The following is a 26,013-nucleotide window of genomic DNA, read 5'->3' on the forward strand; positions in this document are numbered from 1 at the left end:
TGGAACCTGCAACAACCATTCCTGTCCCTGCTCTATCCATGTCTCCGAAATGGCCACAACGTCGAAGTCCCAGGTACCAACCCATGCTGCAAGTTCACCCACCTTATTCCGGATACTCCTGGCATTGAAGTAGACACACTTCAAACCAACTTCTTGTTTGCCGATGCGATCTTGCGTCTCTGAAACTTGATTTCGGACCTCTCTACTCTCAACCTTTTCTATACTCGAACTACAATTTTGGTTCCCATCCCCCTGCTGGATTAATTTAAACCCACCCCAATAGCGATAGCGAATTCCCCCCCCTAGAATATTGGTACCCCTCTGGTTCAGATGAAGACCATCCTGCTTGTAGAGATCCCACCTACCCCGGAACGAGCCCCAATTATGCAAGAATCCAAAACCCTCCCTCCTGCACCATCCCTGTAGCCACGTCTTCAACTCCTCTGTCTCCCTATTCCTTGCCTCACTAGCACATGGCACGGGCAACAAACCAGAGACAACAACTTTGTTCATCCTAGTTCTAAGCTTCCATCCTAGCTCCCTGAAGTCTGCCTTAAATCCTCATCTCTCTTCCTACCTATGTCATTGGTGCCTATGTGGACCATGACTTGGGGCTGCTCCCCCTCCCCTTAACGATCCCAAAAACTCGATCAGAGGCATCACGAACCCTGGCACCTGGGAGGCAAGACACCAACCGTGAGTCTCTCTCGTTCCCACAGAACCTCCTATCTGTTCCCTTAACTATGGAGTCCCCAATGACTAGTGCTCTGCTCCTCTTCCCCCTTCCCTTCTGAGCAGCTGGGAGAGACTCTGTGCCAGAGCCCTGTACCCCACTGCTTTCCCCTGGTAAGTCGTCCCCCCCAACAGTATCCAAAACAGTATACTTATTGTTGAGGGGAATGGCCACAGGGGATCCCTGCACTGCCTGCCAGTTCCCTTTCCATCCCCTGACTGTAACCCAACTGCCTTTTTCTTGTACCTTAGGAGTGACTCCCTCCCTGTAACTCCTCTCAATAACTCCCTCTGCCTCCAGAATGATCCAAAGTTCATCCAGCTCCAGTTCCCTAATGTGGTTTTCGAGGAGCTGGAGTTGGGTGCACTTCCCACAGATGTAGTCAGCTGGGACACTAGTGGTAACCCTTACCTCCCACATTCTGCAGGAGGAACATTCATCTGCCCTAACCTCCATTCCCACTATTCTAAATTCCCAAAGAGACTGTTGAAAAAATAAGGAATAAAAAATAAATTCATTACCGTACCAATCTGGCACATGGAACCTTTTTGTTTTGGTTAGAGGAGGAGGAGGATGGGAGACACCACCCGAGTAGTGTTTCGGGTAATGCAACCACACAAATATGACTTCCCAGAAGTCCTTCGCTCCTCCCTCGCACCTCTCGGCAAATGGAGGCCCCGACTACTGAGATAAGTCCTTTTAATGCGGGAAAACATACCCTTTCCGGCAGCCTCACTTCTCCACTCCTTCTCTCCTCACCGCTCTGGTAAAATGGATCATGCTGCAGCTGTACAAAACTCTGGTACAGCCACCTTGAAGTATTGCATACAGTTCTGGTCACCGCATTATAGGAAGGATGTGGAAGCTTTGGAAAGGGTTCAGAGGAGATTTACTTGGATATTGCCTGGTATGAAGAGAAGGTCTTATGAGGAAAGGCTGAGGGACTTGAGGCTGTTTTCGTTAGAGAGAAGGAGAGGCGACTTAATTGAGATATATAAGATAATCAGAGGGTTAGATAGGTTAGACAGTAAGAGCCTTTTTCCTCGGATGGCGATAGCTTTAAATTGAGGGGTGACAGATATAGAACAGATGTCAGAGGTAGTTTCTTTACTCAGAGAGTAGTCGGGGCGTGGAACGCACTGCCTGCAACAGTAGTAGACTCGCCAACTTTAAGGGCATTTAAATGGTCATTGGACAGGCATATGGACAAGAATGGAATAGTGTAGTTTAGATTAGATTAGATTAGATTAGATTAGATTAGATTACTTACAGTGTGGAAACAGGCCCTTCGGCCCAACAAGTCCACACCGCCCCGCCGAAGCGCAACCCACCCATACCCCTAACCAAACACTACGGGCAATTTAGCATTGCCAATTCACCTGACCTGCACATCTTTGGACTGTGGGAGGAAACTGGAGCACCCGGAGGAAACCCACGCAGACACGGGGAGGACGTGCAAACTCCACACAGTTAGTCGCCTGAGGCGGGAATTGAACCCGGGTCTCTGACGCTGTGAGGCTTCAGATTGGTTCCACAGGTCTGCGCAACATCACGGGCCAAGACGCCCATACTGCGTTGCCATGTTCTATGAAGGCCTAGATTATAGGTGCATTTCTGAAATGGGATTGATGGAGGTCCAACTCCTTTCATCTCAATATTCATTTATAATTGGGAGATGCCGGTGTTTGACTGGGGTTTAAAATCACACAATACCTGATGGAACCACCTGATGAAGGAGCAGCGCTCTGAAAGCTAGTGCCTCCAAATAAACCTGTTGGACTATAACCTGGTGTTGTGTGATTTTTAACTTCAATTAAGTTACTTCTGTTCTTGGTTGAACTTTTACTGGTGATCCTTAGACCTGGTTCTCCATGATGTTCCACTTTTCAGCTACCAAAACAGCGCTATTATATGTTTTCCGTCAATTTGATTAGCACTCACATGGCATTAAAAGCAGGACAAATATAATTTCATTACCATCCTGCAAATTAAATTTCACTTGTAGAACCCTGTGGTATTAGACCTGACAGACAGATTGTACAATAGTGCATTGTATGTATCTAAGATGTTCTCTTGTTTGATATGGACCCAAAATGCATGCTATTACTTTATCCTTCCATGCCAGAAGTAACTAAATGTCAAACAAAAATGCAATATATTTTTCACTGCATATAAAGAACCTTGTTTTGATAATACTTGTGAGCAATTCAGTGAGTAGAGACCAGAAACGTTTATGCAAGAAATGTTGCAACCCTGAGTCAATTAATTTCAAATATGTTGTCAGATAAACCAGTTTTCCAGCATCCACAATATTTTGCATTTACTTAAACGTGTTGTATTCTGTTCTAGTCACAGAATAGTTTAGCCTTCCTTTCATTCATGAGATGTGACTGTTGCTGCCCCTGGGAAAGGTGGTGGTGAGTTGCCTTGTTGAATTTCCGCAGTGTGCATGGTGGAGATACACCCACAATGCTTTTAAGGTGGGTGTTCCATCCTTTTGAGCCAAAGGCAGTGAAAGAGTAACAATGTAGTTCCATATATTGTGTGACTCATAGGGGATCTTGTGATGTTTAAATGTACTTGGTTCCTTGTCCTTTGTGTTGATAGAGCTCACGGGCCTAGAGCAGAGAAGCCTCACTGTACTGTTATAATATATCTTATAGCTAGTATGCACTGCTGCCAGTATGTACTGATAGTGGAGGGAGTAAATACTTAAAATGGTTGATAATGTGCTAATCGAGCAGGTCGGGTTCTGGGCTGCATCGGATTTCTTGAATGTTGTTGACACTGCATTTGTTCATTCAAGTGGAGAGTATTCCATTAAACTCCTGACTGTGCCTTGTAGATGGTGGAATGGCTTTGGGGAGCCAGAGGTTGAATTAAATGCTGAGAAATACCAGCCTGTGACTTGCCCTCATCTTTATAGTATTCATTTGGCTGGTCCAGCTCAGTTGCCCGTTGGGAAGCCAAGCCTGTCAGTTGGGCTGGCTAACAGATGGAAAATCTTCTTTCCAATAAAAACAAGATGTACATTACCATAGAATTAAATCTTCACATAGTCCAGAGACCAAAACAACTCTTCTCTTCCTCTACGTTTTGGTTTGGAATTCCTGCCACAGTCGCTACCTGGATCCTGGTAATGTGGAATAGCTGTTGAGAACTAGAGGAATACACAACGTCAAAATGTTTATGCAAGAAATGAAGTTCATGAGAACATAATGAACAATGACAAAACTTGAATACTTATATCAGACTTAATCTATCGGTCTTATACGCTGTTTGATCCTAAGCATGCTTGATGTGGGGTTACAGCTGGCCTTTTTCATAGTCATACAGCACAGAAACGGACCCTTTGGTCTAACTCATCTACACTGACCAGACAACACAATCTGCCCTAGTCCAATTTGTCAGCATTTTGGCCCATATTCCTCTAAACCCTTCCTATTTTTACCCATCTAGATGCCTTTCAAATGTTGTAATTGTACCAGCTTCCACCACTTCCCGTGGTAGCTCATTCCATACATGCGCCACCCTCTGCATGAACAGTCATTCCTCAGGTCCTTTTAAAATTTTCCTCACCTTAAACCTATGCCCTCTAGTTTTGGACTCCTCCACCCTCGGAAAATGATCTTGCCTATTCACCCTATCCATGCCTCTCATGATTTTATAAATCTCTAAAAGGGGTCACTCCTCAGCCTCCAACGCTTCAGGGAAAAAAAAATCCCCAAACTATTCAGCCTCTCCCAACAACTCAAGCCCTCCATTCCTGGCAACATGCTTGTAAATATTTTCTATACCCTCTCAAATTTAATGATATCTTTCCTTTCGAAAGGTGACCAGAATTGTATGCAGTATTCTAAAAGTGGCCTCACTGCTTTGCAACAGAGCTATTAATATGGCTTGTTAAGTTGTCCAGTTAAGCTTCTGGTCATTTGGTAACCCTGTAGATGGTGATAGTGAGGATCTCGGCAATGGTAACACTGTTCATGGTTAAGGGCTTCAATGCATCTGGCAAAATATTTGCTGAAACTGCAGATACTGCCTGGCATGTGAGGGGGGAAGGGGTGCAAAGTAAAAAAGAGATGACTTTGGCTGACTTTGATACTCCCTGCAATGGAATTGGCCACCACTGTCTTTTAAGCAGATGGCAAAACTTTATAACTGACTCCATGCTGATCCAGACTCTGTGGGAGCTTTTGTCATTGATCATTGCCAAGTAGGTTTGGATTTAACTTAGCACAGAATTCCATGTCTTACCTTGATGCTTTACTGTAGCTGAAATTCTGTGAAAGTTGCTACTGTAAAATATCCTTATTCTCCATGTTGCCTATCTTGTAAAGATTTCAAATGTTTTTGGTAAATTAGCAAATATAAATTCATTTGTATCCCCAGAATGATGGTGAGCTTGCCATTGCCATTGACCTCTACTTTTTCTCTAGATGCTTTTGTGATCAGTCTGTGGCAATCATTAAAGAATCATAACTTTTAATGACAACAACACAGTGCAGTTAAACACATTTGGAATTTTAGAGCTGTATGAGAACTAGGTACTGAAAAAAACATCAAGGAAGAATTAAAAAGCTTTAACTTAAACTTTAAGTTACTGGTTGTCAAAAGGGCTGTACATTTTCCATTCCATGCTAGTGTGGAAGTGAAAGGAGATTTGAGGCAGGACTGGAACTTCTACCACTGCCAATGGCAAACCTATGAAATGGCTACAAAAGTAAATTAAATATGTGGCCGTTTAAAAGTTGTAACACCCCTAACAGTGTTGGGGAAAGAGTGCTACAAGTTGTATTGCAGCTTAGATAACACTGAAAAGTAGAAAAGCCAGATAGGAGAGATTTTGCAGGTTTTGAGATCACACTTTGAACCCCATGTTAGCATTACTTAAGAATGGCATTTGTTCTACATGAAAGCTGGAGGAGAGACAGACACTATTGATCAGTATTTAGACTGACTGATAAAGCTAGCTGAATTCTGAGATTCTCGATAATTAAAAGACAATCTTATCAGAGATGGTGAACGATCATCATTTCAAGAGGACAAATAAATCTGAGAGCTCAGTGCAATGGGAGGAATAAAGATCTGGCATTCCAGATTAAGGACAATGAACACAATCCACTCATCTCAACTGAAATAAGAGATTGTCTCATGTATAAGAGATCCTGCAGTGTAAGCATTTCAGCTCAGAGGGTAGCAACTTACTCTTGTGCAGAAGCTCTGAAATTGTCAATCATTGACTAGATTGTATTAATGGAAGAATAGATGAGGCTTTGTATAATGCAGAGACATTTCAGGCAGGATGAAAAAACAATACAGATTGGGGAAAAGGCAGAAATATTTGCAGAAGAGCCAAAGGACAATCTATGCCCAAGGTCCATTAGAGACTCAGAAGTATATTAATGATGTTGAAATCCAACAATGCAATTGTATGGCCTGAACAGGGCTACTCTCCCGTTGATTTGTGTAAAACCCTTTTAGTAATTAGTTGCACAATGTTTGCTTTAAATTTTTATCATTTAGATTTATGTCCTCTATGCATTTTATCTATTTGAGGCACAATTTATATTTTAGTTTTTCTTTAAATAAAAAAAGCTTTGCAAGTTCTTTTTTATAATGGCAATACATCTTCAGCAAGCATGTTTTTTAATCATACAAATTGTACACGCACACATCTCTCCCTTCTCCTCCTCCTCCTGTTCCCCACCTTCTTGAAGTTACCACACCGTTGTACTAACGCCTTTGTTTTTTGATTCTAGGATTATGATGCATTCTTTGAATCAAAGGAGAACAATACAGTCTCCATATTTTTTGGTTTAAAACCAAAATCAACATCACGGGTAAATATATTCCTTTTGCTTCATTGTATTTACATTCACACCCATGCAAATGGTGATTTGCAGCAGGATTATGAAAATTGGTGCACTGCTATGATAACTTATCTGCATATAAACTTAATGGACAAAGACCACAGGCTGGAGCATCATTACTGGTCAACTAATTGGCATTTGAAAAATCATGCACTAGTAAGACCAAGATCCAGATTTGTTAAAGGCATTTTGTGCTTGACCAATTATATTGAGATGTTTGGTAAAGTGACAAAGATAGTTGGTGAGGGTAGTGCAGTTGTTGCTATGTATATGAACTTCTGAAAGGTATTTGACAAAAATACAACATAGTAATAGGCTAGGTTAACTAAATTAAAGCCCAATGGATTAAAAAGACAGCTTTAATGCAGATACAAAATTGAGTAAAGGAGAGAATGCATCAAATAATACTAAAACACACAGAAGCAGATAATCCTCCACTCCACCTTTCTACCTTTTCCCCATAATCTTTGTTGCTCTCACTGATTAAAAATCTGCTTTTCTCAATCTTGAATATACTAAATGACCCAGCCTCAACAGTCTCCTGTGATAAATAATTACTTTCTGAGAGAAAAAAATCCTCCTCCTCTCTGTATTAAATGGTAGACTTTTATTCTGAGATTGTTCCCTCTAGTCCTACACTCTCTCAGGCGAAATAAACTTTCTGCATATACTCTATCAAACCCCCTACTAAGAATCTTACATGTTTCAATAAGGTCTCCTCCTTTCCTTCTAGACTCCAGAGGGTACAGCCTTGGCCTACTCAACCTCACCTCATAAGAAAAAACCTCCAGATCAATCTAGCTAACCTTCTCTGGACTGAAACAATGCCACTATATCTTACCTTAGATAAGGGGTTCAAACGTATTCCACTATGGTCTGAGCAGTGCTTTGTACAGTTTTAGCAAGACATCTGTATTTTATATAGTAATTCACTTTGGAATCAATACTAAGAGTTCATTTGCATTCCCTATCACCTGCTGAACTTGCATGCTCACTTTTTGTGATTCACGGACAAGGATTCCCACACCTCTGTATGCTGCACCTTTAGTAGTCTTTTCCTATTTAAATAATACTCAGCTCCTCAATTCTTCCTGCCAAAATGCAAAACCTCACATTTTCCCACATTATATTCCATCTGCGAAGTTTTCACCCACTTACTTAACCTGACTGTATTCCCCTGTAGATGTCTGGTATCATTCGCACTCTTACCTTACCTCCTATTTTTATATTATTGCAAACTTGCCCATAGTGCATTCACTTCCAGCATCCAAGTTATGAATATATATCGTAAATAATGTTGATCCCAGCATTGATCCCTGTGGCACACTTTAGTTCCAGGTTGTCATCCTGAAATTGTCCTGTTTATCCCAACTGTCTTTTATTGGCTAGCCAAGTTTCTATCCATGCTAATGTACCAACCACAATACCATGGGTTCTTATCTTATTAAGTAGCTTTATGTGTGGTCATTCATTGAATACCTTTTTGAAATCCAAATATATTACACCCACTGGTTCCGCTTTATCTATTCTGTTTGTCACCTCCTCAAAAATCAGTAATAAATTTACCTGTCATGAAATATCATGACTCTGCCTGACTGTACTATTCTTTTCTAAATGCTCTGCTATTAATAGTGAATAATTATTTTCAGATGGAATTATGTACTGTTGCTTTTCATGGAATTACTAATTAAGATCACTGGTCTTTTTGATATGTATTAACTACCTGGACTTGAATAGGTTGTCTGAGGAATCCTCACCTCACAGCACCATGAGGCTGTCTGCACTATGGATCAGCATGGTGTCTGTTTGCTGCTGCCTTCCTATTTTTAGGCAGGAATCTACCAGTTCCGCATGGCACGTCTCATTCTTTTGAGCTTCTAAGCGGATCTCTCAGCAAGTTGAGTTGATATGATCAAAGTGGGTGATTATCCTAAAGGTGCTCCTCAGCATAAACCCTTCCATGCACTTATATGTGTTACACTAGCGTATAGAGGGCAACATTTCAAAGTTGTTTCCAAGGCCAGCACAGAACTCAGCACTGAAAGAAAAATGTTATGCTGTTACTTGATACGGATCACTGAAGGTTCTTAAACAATGAAGAGAAATGTATCCAAGGATAATAGTAGTTTCTTCCACACTGTAGGGATTCCATGATTTAAACTGAGCATAGTGAATAGAGTCATAGAATTACAGACTTTAAAGCAAGCCAATCAATTTTCTGTGTTTTAATGCACGTGTTGACCTTGAATTATTTATTTACATATGGTGGTCAGCATTTCAGCATTCCCTCACCCTCTGTATTATGGAGGTCAGCTCAGAGGTGGGTGGGATGGTGGTGGGCTGCATACCCATCCTATTTTATGTGAGTCCCTGTAAAAACACCCCCGGTGAGTACATATAATACACTATCCCAAGAAGCCCCTGTAGAGAGAGAAGGAGATAGGTTAGCAACCCGGTTCAGACCAGTGGCTTTTGTCAGAACTGGGCATTGCTCAGAGGTGCCCAGCTGTGTTTACAGGTCTGAAGAAGGATCACAGGATTTCTCTGCAAATGCTATCAGAACAGCTTTGTTTCTCCAGCAATTTGTTTTTGGCTGAGATCTTCAGTATCTGCATTTCTTTGTCTTATTTTATTGTTCACAGTGTAGCATATTACTTCCCCCCATTCCCTAGCACTATCAGAAGTGTGGAATGGAGAATTTAAAGTGGGCACAAGTGCATTAAGTGGCTAAAATTTTTTATCAATAGTAATGAAAAGTAGAAATGTATAACTGATGGCTTATTTGATATTAACTGACTTATGTTTATTACCCAAAGTCAAAATGAGCTCCAGTGTTTGTGTTGAGGCAGTTATATTATTCCACTGGATAGTCATGAGATTATAGCGGTAACTCATTGCTGGTGCATTGCAATCATGTCACTGGAGAGGCTGAAAAAACAGTAATGGAACTTCAGTTAAAGCTTTGTTGATTCATGCCTTCTTTCTATGTTCTAATTAATATTAGGCTTGAAAGAAATGATGTGAGTTAGCATAATTTGCATACTCTTAAGTCTTGTCCTCTGTTGCTCAGGCAATGACAATAAAGTTGGTGATAAAGAGCCTGAGGTTTAACATAATTTTTCATGAAAACTTTACGAAACATACTCATGTGACATAGAGGCCATCAGAGTCAACAATGCTCACAGTTTTTATTCTTGGCCAGTAGGGTTGCAGAAACAACCAGTTTTCTGCATGTAGGTGTGTCAAGTAGTTTATAGTTTACAGACTCAAAGAAATTTGTAATACAGAGGATATCATTCAGAACATAATTTAGTAAGAACGATGATAAACCATTTGATCTGTAGGCCTTCTCTGCCATCCAGTAAGTTCATGGCTCGTATACATTAACTCCATTTCCCACACCATTCTCATATCCCAGAACTTCCTTGGTTTCCCAAAATCTATTGGCTTGTATCTTGCTTATAGTCATCAGTTGAGCATTCACAACTTTCCAAAGAATAGGAATCTTCTGAGCAAAGAGGTGTTTTCACTTTTGAGTCCAAAATAGTTGACCTCTTCTGCTGAAGCTACTACCCCTAGTTCTAGATTCAACATCCAGGGGAAACTTTTCCCAGCATCTTGGCCATCAAGTCCATTAGTGAGATCATTTCTCATTCCTCTGAACTTTAGGAAATATAAACCTTGACCATCTCTCATCATATAGAACAAACACTTCCTCCACCCACTGCCATTTCAGGGAATGATCTTCTGAATCTTTGTTGCATTCCTTCAAAAGCAAGTATATTTTTCAGTCGGTAAAGAGACCAAAACTGTACACTGTACTCAAGGCACATTGCTCTAAGACATATTTTCTTTTTTAATCCAATCCTTCTGTAATAAAAACTAGCATGCCATTTCCTCCTGAATTGTTTGCTGTGTCTGCAAATTTATTTTATGATGCTTTTATAACAATACTCAGGTCCCTCTGAATCCTACCATTTCCTGATTTGTTATCACTTTAAAAAATTTGGCTTGTCCGTTTTACTTGACAATCATATCCTCACTGGCTTTTAGAAAGAGAAGTCCCACATCAACACCCTTTGTCCCTAATCCCATTTGTTCCATGTCTTCAGGTACATGTCCAAATTCCTTTTAGAATTATTTATGAATCAGCTTCCAATCACCTCTTCAAGCAGAACACTTAAGATCCCAACAATAGTTTTTCCTTATGTTCTAAAAGTGTAGAAGTACTGTACCTTTAAGAGAGTTGAACAGCTAGAAAGGACTGCCTGACACAGCACAAAGTGTTCTGAACAAGGTAACACAAATAGTGCAGCTTAGTGGCAGTGGAACAAAAACAAATTCAAATTCAGCCAATTAGTTTAAATTATGCCCCAAGATACCAGAATCCAATCAAATTTGAATTTAGTATTTTGATAATATTAAAACCAATTAAAAGATCCGATATTTTGGGGTATAAAACTGTTAGGGGAGAACTGGCAAAAGACAAACAAATATAGGCTGCTAGCTCAAGAGCTTTCTGAAAGGTATGTGGAAGGAGTTTGAACAGCAGAACATTGAAATTGACGTGGGGAGAATCTAAAAAGGAATATCTACAAAGGAGAGTCGACTGGGCTGACTGGTTTTGAAACGGGATTTTTTTTCCTGTAAATCTTAATCAGTTTGTTTTTAATCAGACTAGTATGTAGAGTGGGAGGTAAAAGATAGGTTTAAAAGACAGTAGTTGTAGATAGTTGTTGGTATTTTAATATTCTCTGTTGGACTTAAAGAATAAAGTTGTTAATTTTCACTTTAAATAGTGACCTCTGAGATAGTTCTTTGCCTCTCGACCTTTAACACATTACAGCACGGGGAGAATCTTTTCTGGCTTGCTGGTTTAAATTAGCAGAGGGAGTTAACCCATGTCGTAACACTTATCTCCTGCCATAACTTTTGTGAATAATTTTGAATTGCTGATTTGGTTATTGATCCATTCACAATTGACAAAAATAGATATTTTATTGTCCACTCTATCAAAACACGGCACCTTCTTGAAAGCATCTATTAAGTCACTTTTAAACCCCTGTGTTTCAAAGAGAACAGATGTATTTCTTTTCAACCTCTCCTAACAGCTGAAATTCCTCAGCACTGGTAGCTTGCTGGTACACCTCTTCTGCTCTCTTTCTATTTTCCTGATGTGAAATATGCCATAATTGTACACAATACTCCAACTGAGGCCTAAACAATTTATAAACTTCTAAAACAGTCTCCCTTCTGTCTCCCTCCTGTTATGTTCTCCTTCTCAGTTTATAAACTCAAGTAACCCAAATGTGTTTTTTAAACCACTTTATCAGCCTTCTCTGCCACCTTTAAGAATTTCTGTATGAGGACATCAGTCTTTCTGCTCATCTACGTCTTTTCCAAAAATGTGGCTGTTATATTGCAGTGCCTTTTCATGTACTTCCTTAAGCACATCTCCTTACATTTCTCCACACTGAACTCACGCGATCAAGATTCTGACCATTTCGTCACCGTGACCATCAATGTGAAGCCTATATTAATCCTTATCATGATCTACCACTTTATTAAACTTTATTCTATCCACAAACTGAATCATTCTGCTCCCTAAATCCTTCCTTGAATCACTAGAATCCCTACAGTGTGGCCCATCAAGTCCATACTGACCCTCCTAACAGCATTCCACCTAGACCCTATCCCTGTAACCATTTCCATGACTAATCTACCTAGGCCGCACATCCCTGGACACTATGGACAATTTAGCATGGTCATTCCACCTAACCTGCACATTTGTGGGAAGAAACTGGAGCACCTGGAGAAAACCCACACAGACACGGGGAGAATGTGCAAACCCCACACAGACAGTCACCAGAGGCTGGAATTGAACCCAGGTCCCTATGACTATGAGGCAGCAATGCTAACTACCGAGCCACTGTACTGACCGGCTTGTTTATTAAAAAAAAGTAAAGATTAATGGACTTAAAAATAACTGGAAATACCATTGCAATGCATCTCCTAGTCTGAAAATATCGAACCACTTTGCTTCCTGTGTCTGAGCCAATTTTATATCCCTATTAGCACTTTCCCTTTACTTCCATGGCCCTTTATCTTAACAAGCTCCTATGTGGCCCTTGGTCAAAAGCCTATAAATAAATCACCTACTGCACTTCCTTCATCAACACTTTTTGTTATCTCATCAAAGAGTTCATTCAAATGACCTAGGCTCGAGTTACTTTTAAAACGTACATGCAAGCTTGCCTTTGTGAACCAATGTCTGTCCAAATGAATGTCTACTTTGTTCCTAATAATTGTTTCCGATAAGTTCTTCACCACTAAAGTTGGAAAGACTTGAGTAGTTTATCCTTGTCCCCTTTGTTGAATAGTGACATAAGATTAGCAATGCTCCAGTCCTCCAGTGTCACTGCTGTATCTTATGAGAGTTGTAAGATTGTGACCAAAACCTCTGCTGTTTGTGTCTTAGCTTCTTCAGAAAACTAAGAAACATTCCGCCTGGACCAGCAGACTTACTTAGTATGCAACATGTACAATGACTCAATGTCACTGCTGAGTGACAACAGTTTCATTAGAGGGCTACGCAATTCCACACAAAACCACCAGTTTTTCCAAAAGTTTAAAAAAAACTGATTGAAATCCTGACATCAATTGAACTCTTGGGTACAATGCTATACCTTTAAATGTTTAAAACCTGATGTGGACTAACACGACAGAAAGGTAAAAACAATGACTGCAGATGCTGGAAACCAGATTCTGGATTAGTGGTGCTGGAAGAGCACAGCAGTTCAGGCAGCATCCAAGTAGCTTCGAAATCGACGGTTCGGGCAAAAGCCCTTCATCAGGAATAAAGGCAGTGAGCCTGAAGCGTAGAGAGATAAGCTAGAGGAGGGTGGGGGTGGGGAGAAAGTAGCATAGAGTACAATGGGGGAGGGGATGAAGGTGATAGGTCAAGGAGGAGAGGGTGGAGTGGATAGGTGGAAAAGGAGATAGGCAGGTAGGACAAGTCCGGACAAGTCAAGGGGACAGTTACTGAGCTGGAAGTTTAGAACTAGGGTGAGGTGGGGGAAGGGGAAATGAGGAAACTGTTGAAGTCCACATTGATGCTTTGGGGTTGCAGTGTTCCGAGGCGGAAGATGAGGCGTTCTTCCTCCAGGCGTCTGGTGGTGAGGGAGCGGCGGTGAAGGAGGCCCAGGACCTCCATGTCCTCGGCAGAGTGGGAGGGGGAGTTGAAATGTTGGGCCACGGTGCGGTGTAGTTGATTGGTGTGGGTGTCCCGGAGATGTTCCCAAAAGCGCTCTGCTAGGAGACGCCCAGTCTCCCCAGTGTAGAGGAGACCGCATCGGGAGCACCGGATACAATAAATGATATTAGTGGATGTGCAAGTAAAACTTTGATGGATGTGGAAGGCTGCTTTAGGGCCTTGGATAGAGGTGAGGGAGGAGGTGTGGGCACAGGTTTTACAGTTCCTGCGGTGGTTGGGGAAAGTGCCAGGATTGGAGGGTGGGTTGTTTGGGGGCGTGGACCTGACCAGGTAGTCGCGGAGGGAACGGTCTTTGCGGAAGGCGGAAAGGGGTGGGGAGGGAAATATATTCCTGGTAGTGGGGTCTGTTTGGAGGTGGCGGAAATGTTGGCGGATGATTTGGTTTATGCGAAGGTTGGGAGGGTGGAAAGTGAGCACCATGGGTGTTCTGCCTCCTTCTTTGGAGAGTTCCACCACAGAACACACCAGATGGCCTCCTTCTTTAGAGAGTTCCACCACAGAACACACTAGATGGCCTCCTTCTTTAGAGTCTGCTCCCAGGAAGACCATTTCCACCACAGAACACACCAGATGGCCTCCTTCTTTAGAGACCGCAATTTCCCTTCCCACGTGGTTAAAGATGCCCTCCAACGCATCTCGTCTACATCCCGCACCTCCGCCCTCAGACCCCACCCCTCCAACCGTAACAAGGACAGAACGCCCCTGGTGCTCACTTTCCACCCTTTCAACCTTCGCATAAACCAAATCATCAAAGTTTTACTTGCACATCCACTGATATCATTTATTATATCCGTTGCTCCCGATGCGGTCTCCTCTACATTGGGGAGACTGGGCGCCTCCTAGCAGAGCGCTTTAGGGAACATCTCCGGGACACCCGCACCAATCAACCACACTGCCCCGTGGCCCAATATTTCAACTCCCCCTCCCACTCTGCCGAGGACATGGAGGTCCTGGGCCTCCTTCACCGCCGCTCCCTCACCACCAGACGCCTGGAGGAAGAACGCCTCATCTTCCGCCTCGGAACACTTCAACCCCAATGCATCAATGTGGGCTTCAACAGTTTCCTCATTTCCCCTTCCCCCACCTCACCCTAGTTCTAAACTTCCAGCTCAGTAACTGTCCCCATGACTTGTCCGTATTGTCCTACCTGCCTATCTTCTTTTCCACCTATCCACTCCACCCTCTCCTCCTTGACCTATCACCTTCATCCCCTCCCCCACTCACCCATTGTACTCTATGCTACTTTCTCCCCATCCCCACCCTCCTCTAGCTTATCTCTCCACACTTCAGGCTCACTGCCTTTATTCCTGATGAAGGGCTTTTGCTCGAAACGTCGATTTCAAAGCTACTTGGATGCTGCCTGAACTGCTGTGTTCTTCCAGCACCACTAATCCATAACACGACAGAAATGTCCAGATCAATGAATCACAGGAGATGTTCATGATGCCTTCATTTTAGTGTAATCGTCTGTGCCTTCAATAATTGAAGGGTTATGAGTGCGCGAGCATTGCTTATGGAAGTGTCAAAGTTAACCTTCACATGACATTGTTGTGCCAATAATCGGACATAGAACTTAAGATGTCCCTAAGAATTAAGATGTGGGAAGACTTGGACTCCTACAAGAAAACGCTGAGGATTGGAACTCCTAACTCCTCTTAACTCACCACTCTCACCCCCTCCCCAACACCACATAGTCCTGATCCCAGCCACCCACTAATTCCTGAACCCAGCATCCGGCCTTTTTGCTATGAGACCCCATACCTGGATTCCCCCCTCCCAGACCCTACCCATTGGACCTAACACCACCTGAATCCTCCTGGAGCTGACCTCCACCTAACCCAACAGCCCATATCAGTCCTGCCAGATACACCAGACACCCAGATCCACTCCATGGCCATTTCCACCCGACTCCACTGAATCCAACCCATTTCCCAACTTGCTATTTTCCCCTCTCCCACCCAACATTATCCCCTCAGCTATTCAACATCCCCCAGCCCCAGGCACGGCCCCAACTGAGCTGGTGCCCTTCTGCCTCCCACCACCATTCCAACCAATTGACCTGCCCTAGGGATGTACTTAATATATATCCTTCCCTCACCAACCTGCCCATTTAACCCTGGACCCTCCAGGCACTGCACCTCCTTAATCCACCTGAAACCCTACTCTTCTAATCCTTCTGTTACATTCACCCCCTCAAGCATCTCATCCCCATCATGTATCCAACTTCCCTCACCCTCGCACCATTGTCCACCTTAACCAAAAGGAAAAACCAGTAAAACTGGCGAATGTCACATAAAGACTGGCACAACTTATATACCTCAAAATGGTGCTCCAGTATGATATTTTCCAAATATTGCTGGTTTTCTTCTGGGACCTATCTCACCCACCAAGCATCCAATACCCTTCACCAACTTGGTACCCTTATCCCACTCACATGCCACACTAATTCCTCACCCACTTGCTACCCTAACCCTTCGCCCAGCCTACAGCCTATTTCCGCACATAATTCCATTTTCTCGGAAACCGTCAAAGTGGCTGCAGGACAGTGAAGCTACAGAATTCAGCACACTTACTGCAAGACGATGTGCCATTTCCACAATGATTCTCTACACTACAGGCTGCCAGTCATTCTGGATTGGTCTCCACTGTTTCATATCAGGAGACTCCAGTCCTGAAATTTCAAAGGCAGAACTGATTGAAATGTAAGTTTGCATTTCTTTCTATCCGGTCTGGATCAGAAATCAGCTTTCCAACTCTGAGCAGAAAATCTGGGCTCAGTTTTGTTGGCACAAACTGCGGTCTCTCCCAGTACAGTCCATTGTTTTCAGAATAATTCTTGACTACTGTATATGCTGTAAGTCTGAGATCAGAATGGCAAAGTAAAAGAATGGAATTAGTAGTAAGCACTGAATAATGCAACCAGCATTAGAGTGATAAAGATTGATGTGCTCAGTGCTATTTCAAGGAGTATGGTAATAAGCTGATTTTTAACATAGAAGAGGCGAACCCCCATTAAGTAACCACGGCCAAATTGCCCTATTCGACATTTCCCTACTCAAGTGTGGAACCAGTGGCAATACACCAAATATTCCACACAATTCTGAGAACAAGATAAATATTTGACTTCATCACTAAGAGATGGAAATGGAATACAGATAACAAAGCAACATGTAATTTCATTTCTCGTAGCTTTTTGCAGAGAAAGGATAATACAAAACGTTGATGAGATTTCACTACATTTATCTTGAATATATTGGGGAAGGGATTTGATTCCTTGCTCTGCGGCTTGTTTTCTGTTCAAAAGGTAAATCAGCAAATAAGTTCTTAGATAAATTTAGCCATAGTGATAAAATGTTCAGCAAGACCAGGGGCCTGCTGGTAATGCAAATTTAAAATGATATAAACTTACCTCGTGAATAGGCAGAGTGCGTGCTGAGCAGGAGCAGACATAGGGCTGCAGAGTAAGTGAAGTAATATATTGGGTGATAGCGTTACCCGAAACACTACAGGTCTCCCACCCATCCTCCTCCGCTTCTAACCAAAACAAAAGGTTCTGGATTGGTAAGGTTTTTTTTAATATTCTATATTTTTTCTACAGTCTCTTTGAGAATTGAGAATAGTGGGGATGGCGGTTAGGGCAGTTGGATGTAAGGAAGTGTCACGAGTGTCCCTGCTAACTTCCTCTGTGGGGAGTGCACCCAACTCCAGCTCCTTGAAAACCGCGTTAGGGAACTGGAGTTGGAGGTGGATTAACTTCGGATCATTCAGGAGGTGGAGGAGGTTATTGAGAGGAGTTACAGGGGGTTAGTCACAGCTCAGGTGCAAGAAAGAGACAGATGGATTACAGTCAGGGGACGGAAGGGGAACCGACAGGCAGTGCAGGGATCACCTGTAGCCTTCCCCTCAATAACAAGTTTATCGTTTTGGATACTGTTGGGGGAGGTGGGGGAGGTGACTTACCGGGGGTAAGCCATGAGGTGCAGGTCTCTGGCACAGAGTCTGTCCCTGTTGCTCAGAAGGGAAGGAGGAAGATGAGCAGAGCATTAGTCATTGGGGTCTCCATAGTTAGGGGCCAGATAGGAGGTTCTGTGGGAACAAGAGAGATTCACAGTTGATGTGTTGCCTCCCAGGTGCCAGGGTTTGTGATGTCTCGGATCGCGTTTTTGAGATCCTTGAGGGGGATAGGGAGCAGCCCCAAGTTGTGGTCTACATAGATACTAACAACATAGGTAGGAAAAGGGATGGGGAATTAAGGCAGAAATTCAGGGAGTTAAGGTGGAAGCTTCATGCTCAAACAAACACAGTTGTTATCACTGGTCTGTTGCCCGTGCCACATGCTAGTGAGGTGAGGAATAAGGAGAGAAAGGAGTTGAACATGTGGCTACAGGGATGGTGCAGGAGGGAATGTTTTGGATTCGTGGATAATTGGGGCTCAATCTGGGGTAGGTGGGACGTCTACAAACAGGATGGTCTATACCTGAACCAGAGGGGTACCAATATCCTGGGGGCAAAATTTGCTAATGCTCATCTGGAGGGTTTAAACTAATTCAGCAGGGGATGGGGACCTAAATTGTAGTTCCAGTGTCCAGGAGGTTGAGAGTAGTAAAGCCAGAAATGTGGTTTCAAGGTTGCAAGAGTTCACCGGAAAGCAAGAAGTTGGTTTGAAGTGTGTCTACCTCAGTGCCAGGAGCATCCAGAATTAGGTGGGTGAACTTGCAGCATGGATTAGTACTTGGACTTCGATGTGTTGCCATTTGGAGACATGGATAGAGCAGGGACAGGAATAGTTTTTTTGGATTCAGGGATTTAGATGTTTCAGTAAAAACAGAGAAGGTGGTAAAGAGGGGGAGATGTAACATTGTTAGTCAAGGACAGTATTGCAGTAGGAGAAAGGAAGCTTGAGGACTTGGTCTACTGAGGTAGTATGGGCTGAAGTTAAAAACAGGAAAGGAGAAGTCACCCTGTTGGGAGTTTTCTATAGGCCTCCAAATAGTTCCAGAGATGTAGAGAAAAGGATAGCAAAGATAATTGTGGATAGGCGTGACAATAACAGGGTCGTTGTTGTGGGGGACTTTAACTTTCCAAACATTGATTAGAAATACTATAGCTCGAGTACTTTAAATGGGTCCGTTTTTGTCCAATATGTGCAGAAGGGTTTCCTGACACAGTATGTAGACAGGTTAACAAGGGGTGAGGCCACATTGGACTTGATACTGGGTAATGAACCCAGCCAGGTGTTAGATTTGGAAGTAGGTGAGTGCTTTGATGATGGTGACCACAATTTGATTAGGTTAACTTTAGTGATGGAAAGGGATAGGTATATAATCCATGGCAAGAGTTATTGCTGATGGAAAGACAATTATGATGCGATTAGGCAAGATTTAGGATGCATAGGGTGGAGTAAGAAACTGCAGAGGATGGACACACTTGAAATGTGGAGCTTATTCAAGGATCAGCTACTGTGGGTCCTTAATAAATATGTACCTGTCAGGCAGGGCGGAAGTGGTCGAGCAAGAGAGCCGTGGTTTACTAAAGAAGTTGAAGCTCTTGTCAAGAGGAAGAAGAAGGCTTATGTTAGGGTGAGACGTGAAAGCCCAGTTAGGATGCTTGAGAGTTACCAGTCAGCCAGGAAAGACCTAAAGAGATAGCTAAGAAGACCCAGGAGGGGACATGAAAAGTCATTGGCAGGTAGGATCAAGGAAAACCCTAAAGCTTTTTCTGGGTATGTCAGGAATAAAAGAATGACTAGAGAAAGATTAGGGCCAATCAAGGATAGTTGTGGGAAGTTGTGCGCGGAGTCCGAGGAGATAGGGGAAGCCTGAATGAATGTTTTTCATCAGTATTCACACTGTAAAAAAGACAATGTTATCAAGGAGAATACTGAGATTCAGGCTATTAGACTAGACGGGATTAAGGTTCACAAGGAGGAGGTGTTAGCAATTCTGGAAAGTGTGAAAATGCGTAAGTCTCCTGGGCTGGATGGGGTTTATCCTAGGATTCTCTGGGAAGCTAGGGAGGAGATTGCAGAGCATTTGGATTTGATCTTTATGTCGTCATTGTCTACAGGAAATATGCCAGAAGACTGGAGGATAATAAATGTTGTCCCCTCGTTAAAGAAGGGGAGTAGAGACAAACCTGGTAATTATCGACCAGTGAGCCTTACTTCGGTTGTGGGTAAAGTGTTGGAAAAGGTTATAGGAGATAGGATTTATAATCATCGAGAGAGGAATAAGTTGATTAGGGATAGTCAACACAGTTTTGTGAAGGATAGGTCGTGCCTCACAAACCTTATTGAGTTCTTTGAGAAGGTGACCAAACAGGTGGATGAGGGTAAAGCAATTGATGTGGTGTATATGGATTTCAGTAAGGTATTCGATAAGTTTCCCCACCGTAGGCTATTGTACAAGATATGGAGGCAAGGGATTGAGGTTGATTTAGTCATTTGAATCAGAAATTGGCTCGCTGAAAGAAGACAGAATGTGATGGTTGATGGGAAATGTTCATCCTGGAGTTCAGTTACTAATGGTGAAACACAAGGATCAGTTTTGGGGCCACTTCTGTTTGTCATTTTTATAAATGAACTAGATGACGGTGTAGAAGGATGTGTTAATAAGTTTGTGGATGACACTAAGGTCTGTGAAGTTGTGGATAGTGATGAAGATTGTTGAAGATTACAAAGGGACATAGTTAAGTGCAGAGCTAGGCTGAGAGGTGGCAAATGGAGTTTAATGCAGAAAAGTGTGAGGTGATTCACTTTGGAAGGAGCGACAGGAATATAGAGTACTGGGCTAATGGTAAGATTCTTGATAGTGAAGATGAGCAGAGAGATCTTGGTGTCCATGTACATAAATCCCTGAAAGTTGCCAACCATTTTGGATAGGGTTGTTAAGAAAGCGTATGGTGTGTTAGTTTTATTGGTAGAGAGAGGGATTGAGTTTCACAGCCATGAGGTCATGCTGCAGCTGTACAAACTCTGGTGCAGCTGCACTTGGTGTATTGTGTACAGTTTTGGTCACCACATTATAGGAAGGACGTGGAAGCTTTGGAAAGGGTTCAGAGGAGATTTACCAGGATGTTGCCTGGTATGGAGGGAAGATCTTATGAGGAAAGGCTGAGGGACTTGAGGCTGTTTTCATTATAGAGAAAAAGGTTGAGAGGTGACTTAATTGAGACATATAAGATAATCAGAAGGTTAGATAGGGAGGACAGTGAGGCGTTTTTCCTCGGATGGTGATGGCTAGCACGAGGGGACTTAGTTTTTAATTGTGGAGTGACGGAGAGTAGTCGGGGCGTGGAATGCCCTGCCTGCAACAGGAGTAGACTTGCCAACTTTAAGGGCATTTAAATGGTCATTGGATAAACATATGGATGAAAATGGAATAGTGTAGGATAAATGGGCTTCTTATTGGTTGCACAGGTCGGTGCAACATCGAGGGCCAAAGGGCCTGTACTGCGCTGTTCTATGTTCTATATGTTCGAATGTAGCTTGGAAATGGATTTTGTAGCTTTGTTATTCAAATACCCTTCCATTAAATGAGCATTAATGATACAAATAAATGGATTAAGAGTGTTCCAGAAATAGATCAGGAGAAGCTGATGCCTAACTAAATGATCCAATGACTAAGAGGGGAATAGTGCTTCACTGCACAGATACATTAGTCCTCACTCTCCCAGTGGATTCAGAAAAATAAATGTTAAAATGTCTTTATTCGTGTGTGCTTAAAGTTTGATTTCTGCAATGATAGATGTGTGCACCAAATAAAGTCAGTCCTTCCATTTGCTTTCATTGGTTCTGCCTGTGTTTTGTTTTCCAGGAAACAAAGATACATTTCTTGGAAAAAGACAAACCACTGCAGAGGCTGGAAATCTGCAAACAAAACAAAAATCCTGCAAATATTCAGCAGGTCAGGCAGTATCTGTGCAGCAGCGTTCATGATTCCTGTGGATGACCTTTCATCAAAACTCCTTACGAGTCCCAGGGTTATAATGAAAGCTCACTGATCTAAATATTAACTCTGTCAGTCTTAATAGATGTTGCCTGACCTGCTGAATATTCCCAGCATTTACTGCCGTTGTACTATGATTGTGGTGTGCTCACGTGGAATATGGGGAATTTATTATATTGTACCTGATTGGGGCTGTCACAGAGTCACTTTCACATCTCCTAAACAGAAAGTACAACTGAAGGCCAGTACGTAAGTGAGGTGTCCTTGTGATAAGGCTCATCTACTTTCCCCAGAACTTCTATTTCCCCATTGTATGGAATTGAATTGAATTTATTGTCACGTGTACCGAGGCACGGTGAAAAGCTTTGTCTTGCGAGCAATACAGGCAGATCACAGAGTTAAATAGCATAACTAAGTATATAATAGGTAAACAGCAGCAAAAACAAAAATACAGGGACATGTGGATGTTACGAGTTTGTGAGTCCATTCAGTATTCTAACAACGGTAGGGTGGAAACTGTTTCGACTGGTGCGTGCATTCAGGCTTCTGAACCTTCTCCCTGATGGTAGAGGCTGTAGAAAAACATTTCCAGGGTGGGATGGATCTTTGAGAATGCTGGCGGCCTTTCTTTGACAACGGCCTGGTAGATGGATTCTATAGATGGGAGGTTGGCCTTTGTGATTGTCTGGGCCATATTCACCACTCTCTGTATTGGTCTCCAATCTTGAATGGTACAGTTGCCATACATCCTCCCTACCTTTTATCTTAGCCTGCTTGGCAAACCCTCCTCATTCCTGAAGAAGGGCTTATGCCCGAAACTTCGATTCTACTGCTCCTTGGATGCTGCCTGACCTGCTGTACTTTTCCAGCAACACATTTTTCAGATAGTGATACATCCAGACAGAATGGTCTCGATGGTGCACCTATAAAAGTTGGCATGGGTATTAGCCATCATGCCAAATTTCCTCAGTTGCCTGAGGGAGAAGAGACGTTGTTGGGCCTTTGTAACCAGTGCGTCCACATGAAGGGTCCAAGAAAGCTTGTTGTGAATGACCACTCACATGGGGGCGGGGGATGGACATGTGATCAGGCAATAGGTTTGGGAACAAGATGCCATTGACATTCGGTGCGTCTCCGATTAAATCTGAGGCCGGAAGGCTTTTGAGCAGACTGGTCCTCAAACGGCCACTTGTGATTCACCTAAAGGTCTGATTACATTACTACTGGTATTCCATCAGGGGGCTTGCCATGTCAGTATATTGCCCACCACACCCTGTTGGGCGCCTCAGTGACCCTCTGGGAGTGGATACAGACCCTCATAGTCAGGTAGTTCTTCTGCTGATGGTCAGATCCAAGCATTAAGATAGATAATGCCACTAGATTCCAACACCCCGCCCTTGCTGCTGACCCTCCTGATCATCCTCCCTTGTGAGCCCTATCCTTCAAGCACCATCCTGCCCCTTTGCTCTGGGGTCCCATGACATTCCTGGGTCTCTGCTGGGCGGGGAGTGGCTAGTTGGCGATGGGTAGCTGCTGTCCACTGATAGGTTGGCAGCTCTCAGTGGGCAGGATCTCTGCTATCCAGGGAGGCCCAGAGATTCAATTAATGAATTATATCTGAAAGAAAAAGCTACACTCACGTATGCTGACCAAGAAATAACCTGATTGCCATAGAAACCCATCTGGTTTCCTATAGAAGGAAAGCTGCTTTCTTTAATCTATCTGACTCCATACCCATAGCAATGTATCGAATGCTGATAATGGTCTTGTGAGCCACTCTGTGCTTTACAGAGTCAAAAATACTGCAGATGCTAGAATCCAGAGTAGACAGGCAGGAGGCTGGAAGAACACAGAAAGCCAAGCATCATCAGGAGGTGCCAGTCGACGTTTCGAGTGTAACCCTTCTTCAGGGCTGGGGTAGTTGTGGAGGGAGGTGCGGTCAGGGTGGTGAAGTGGGAATAGGTGAAGGCAGATAGAAGGCATGACCTGGTTGGTCAATGGGAGGAATAAATCCAGTTGGTGGCAGGTAGCTATGGAAGGGAGGGAGAGAGCCTGAGAAGGGAGTCTGGTGATGGAGAGGAAGGTTATTTGAAGTTGGAGAACTCATTGTTGAGCCCTCTGGGCTGTAGGGTGCCCAGGTAGAAGATATGGCGTTATTCCTCCAATAGAAGCTGTGGTTTATTTTGGCAATGGACGAGGCCAAGGATGGTCATGTCGGAAAGGAATGGTTTGGGGAATTGAAATGGGCAGTGACTGGGAGATCTGGTTGGACCATGTGGGCCCGGCTGTGATGCTCAGTGAATTGTTCCCTAAGTTTATGAATGGTCTCCCCGATGTAGAGGAGACCATATCAGGAGCACCTGAAACAGTAAACTAGGTTGGAAGAGAGGCAGATGAACCTCTGTCTCACCTGGAAGGACTGTTTGGGGCTCCGGATGGAGGAGAGGGGGTTGGTGTACCAGGAGGTTTTGCATCTTTTCTGGTTAGAGGAAAGGTACCTGGGGGTTCGATGGCAGGGGTGACCTGAACCAATAACCAAGTTCAGTCAGGGGGGTGGGGTGAAAGTTGTCCATTTTGGACAGGAGAGCAAAACAATAGAGTGTTATTTAAATGGAGAAAAACTGCAGAAAACTGCAATGCAAAACGACTTGGGGGTACTTTTGCACACATTTGCAGCCAGTGGTCAGGAAGGCTCATGGAACCTTGGCCCTTATTCCAAGGTGCTGGAGTGTAGGAGTCGGGCAGTTTTACTGCAACTGGGCAAGGTGTTGGTGGGACCACATCTGGAATACTGTAAGTACTTTTGTTTCCCTTATTTAGGAAAAGATGTCATTTCACTGCAGGCAGTTCAGATAAGATGATCCTTGGTATGGAGGTTGAACAGATTGGGACTCTACTCAATGGAGTTCAGAAAATTAAGAGGTTATCTCCTTGAAGCTTACTGGATTCTTGAGGGGCTTGACAGGGCAAATGCTGACAGGATGTTCCTCCTCTTGGGAAAGTCTAGGATTAGAGTGCATAGTCTCAGAATAAATGGGTATCAGTTTAAGATGAGAAAGAATTTGTTCACAGAGGGTTGTGAATCTTGCCACAGAGGATCAGAGTCCTTGCGTATGTTTAAGACTGAGGTGCATTCTTGATCAATAGGGGAATCGAGGAGGGTCATTGGGAAAACTCAGCAAAATGGACATGAGGAATTTTAGTTTCTATTGAATAGCAGAACAGGCTCAAGAGACCAAATGATCTACTTCCATTCCTGTTTCTTATGGTCTTAAGATCTTATGCCAATCATATAATGTTTTGATGCATGCTGTAGGCTTCAAAGCAGTGCAGAACTGTAGACACCCTGGTTTTAGTTTTGGTTACAATAATGCAAATAACTCTAATTTGACCAGTGGACCATGTGGTACTGAAGCAGTAAGCAAGGTTGCACTCTGTTTTGTTTCCACCAGGAGAACAACATGCAATAGGCAATGTTTCAGAAAGTCAGGGATAAAGATATGTGTGATTTTGTAGAGAAGGAAATATTCTGAGGAGTTCATCAGCTTTTGGCTGACTTCAAAAATATGTAATACCAATTTAGTTCAATCCTTTGCTGCTGCACCGGTACACCACCTTGTGGCTGCTCTATGGAATTACCTAAGAAATGGATAAAAGACTGGATAAGCCCTGATCACCATGCGCCCTGATCACCCTGCATGAGGAACTATACCTCTTATACCAGCAAGATGACTGCACTAACTTGCCCAAAATCAGAACTTTCTGGCACCTCTAAAACCTCTTTGCACTGCTTAGAGTTAACCTGCATGTCTTAAAGGGCCGGGGCACTTGGCTGAATAGGTGCTAGCACTTGTACAAGATATGAATCTAACTTGGGAAGCAGTGAAAAGTCATGGCATGGTGGAGAGTACGCTTTAGGCTGGAGGAATGAGTGCAAAGTAAGAAGCAGTGTTGTCAAGGGGCAGAGTCCAGACACACTCTTTTATAGGAGCATATAGCCATGGAGGTCAGTGCCCAGGGTAATACACTAAGCAATGGATACACTGCTGCACAAATTTAATGACCTCCCAAATGGTAAAGGAGAGGAAATGCATCCTCGAATACCAGAAACTACTAACTGTACCAGCTTCCTACACTACTGACTTCTCTATACTCCCATCGCTCACAAACTAGCATTCTCCATCTATC

At 43.2% G+C, this 26,013-nt stretch overlaps 1 protein-coding gene across 1 annotated transcript in view; it reads left to right on the forward strand.

Annotated features, from left to right (window-relative positions):
• Window positions 1–26,013, forward strand: part of sh3bgrl2 (SH3 domain binding glutamate-rich protein like 2) — a 112,966-nt gene that overhangs the window by 74,698 nt on the left and 12,255 nt on the right. Inside the window, exon 3 of the mRNA XM_072553391.1 lies at window positions 6,496–6,576. Coding sequence (XP_072409492.1) covers window positions 6,496–6,576 — 81 coding nt within the window. The remainder of the gene's footprint in view (window positions 1–6,495; window positions 6,577–26,013) is intronic.

Source organism: Chiloscyllium punctatum, chromosome 3 (genome assembly GCF_047496795.1).
Source record: "Chiloscyllium punctatum isolate Juve2018m chromosome 3, sChiPun1.3, whole genome shotgun sequence".
Taxonomy (NCBI): domain Eukaryota; kingdom Metazoa; phylum Chordata; class Chondrichthyes; order Orectolobiformes; family Hemiscylliidae; genus Chiloscyllium; species Chiloscyllium punctatum.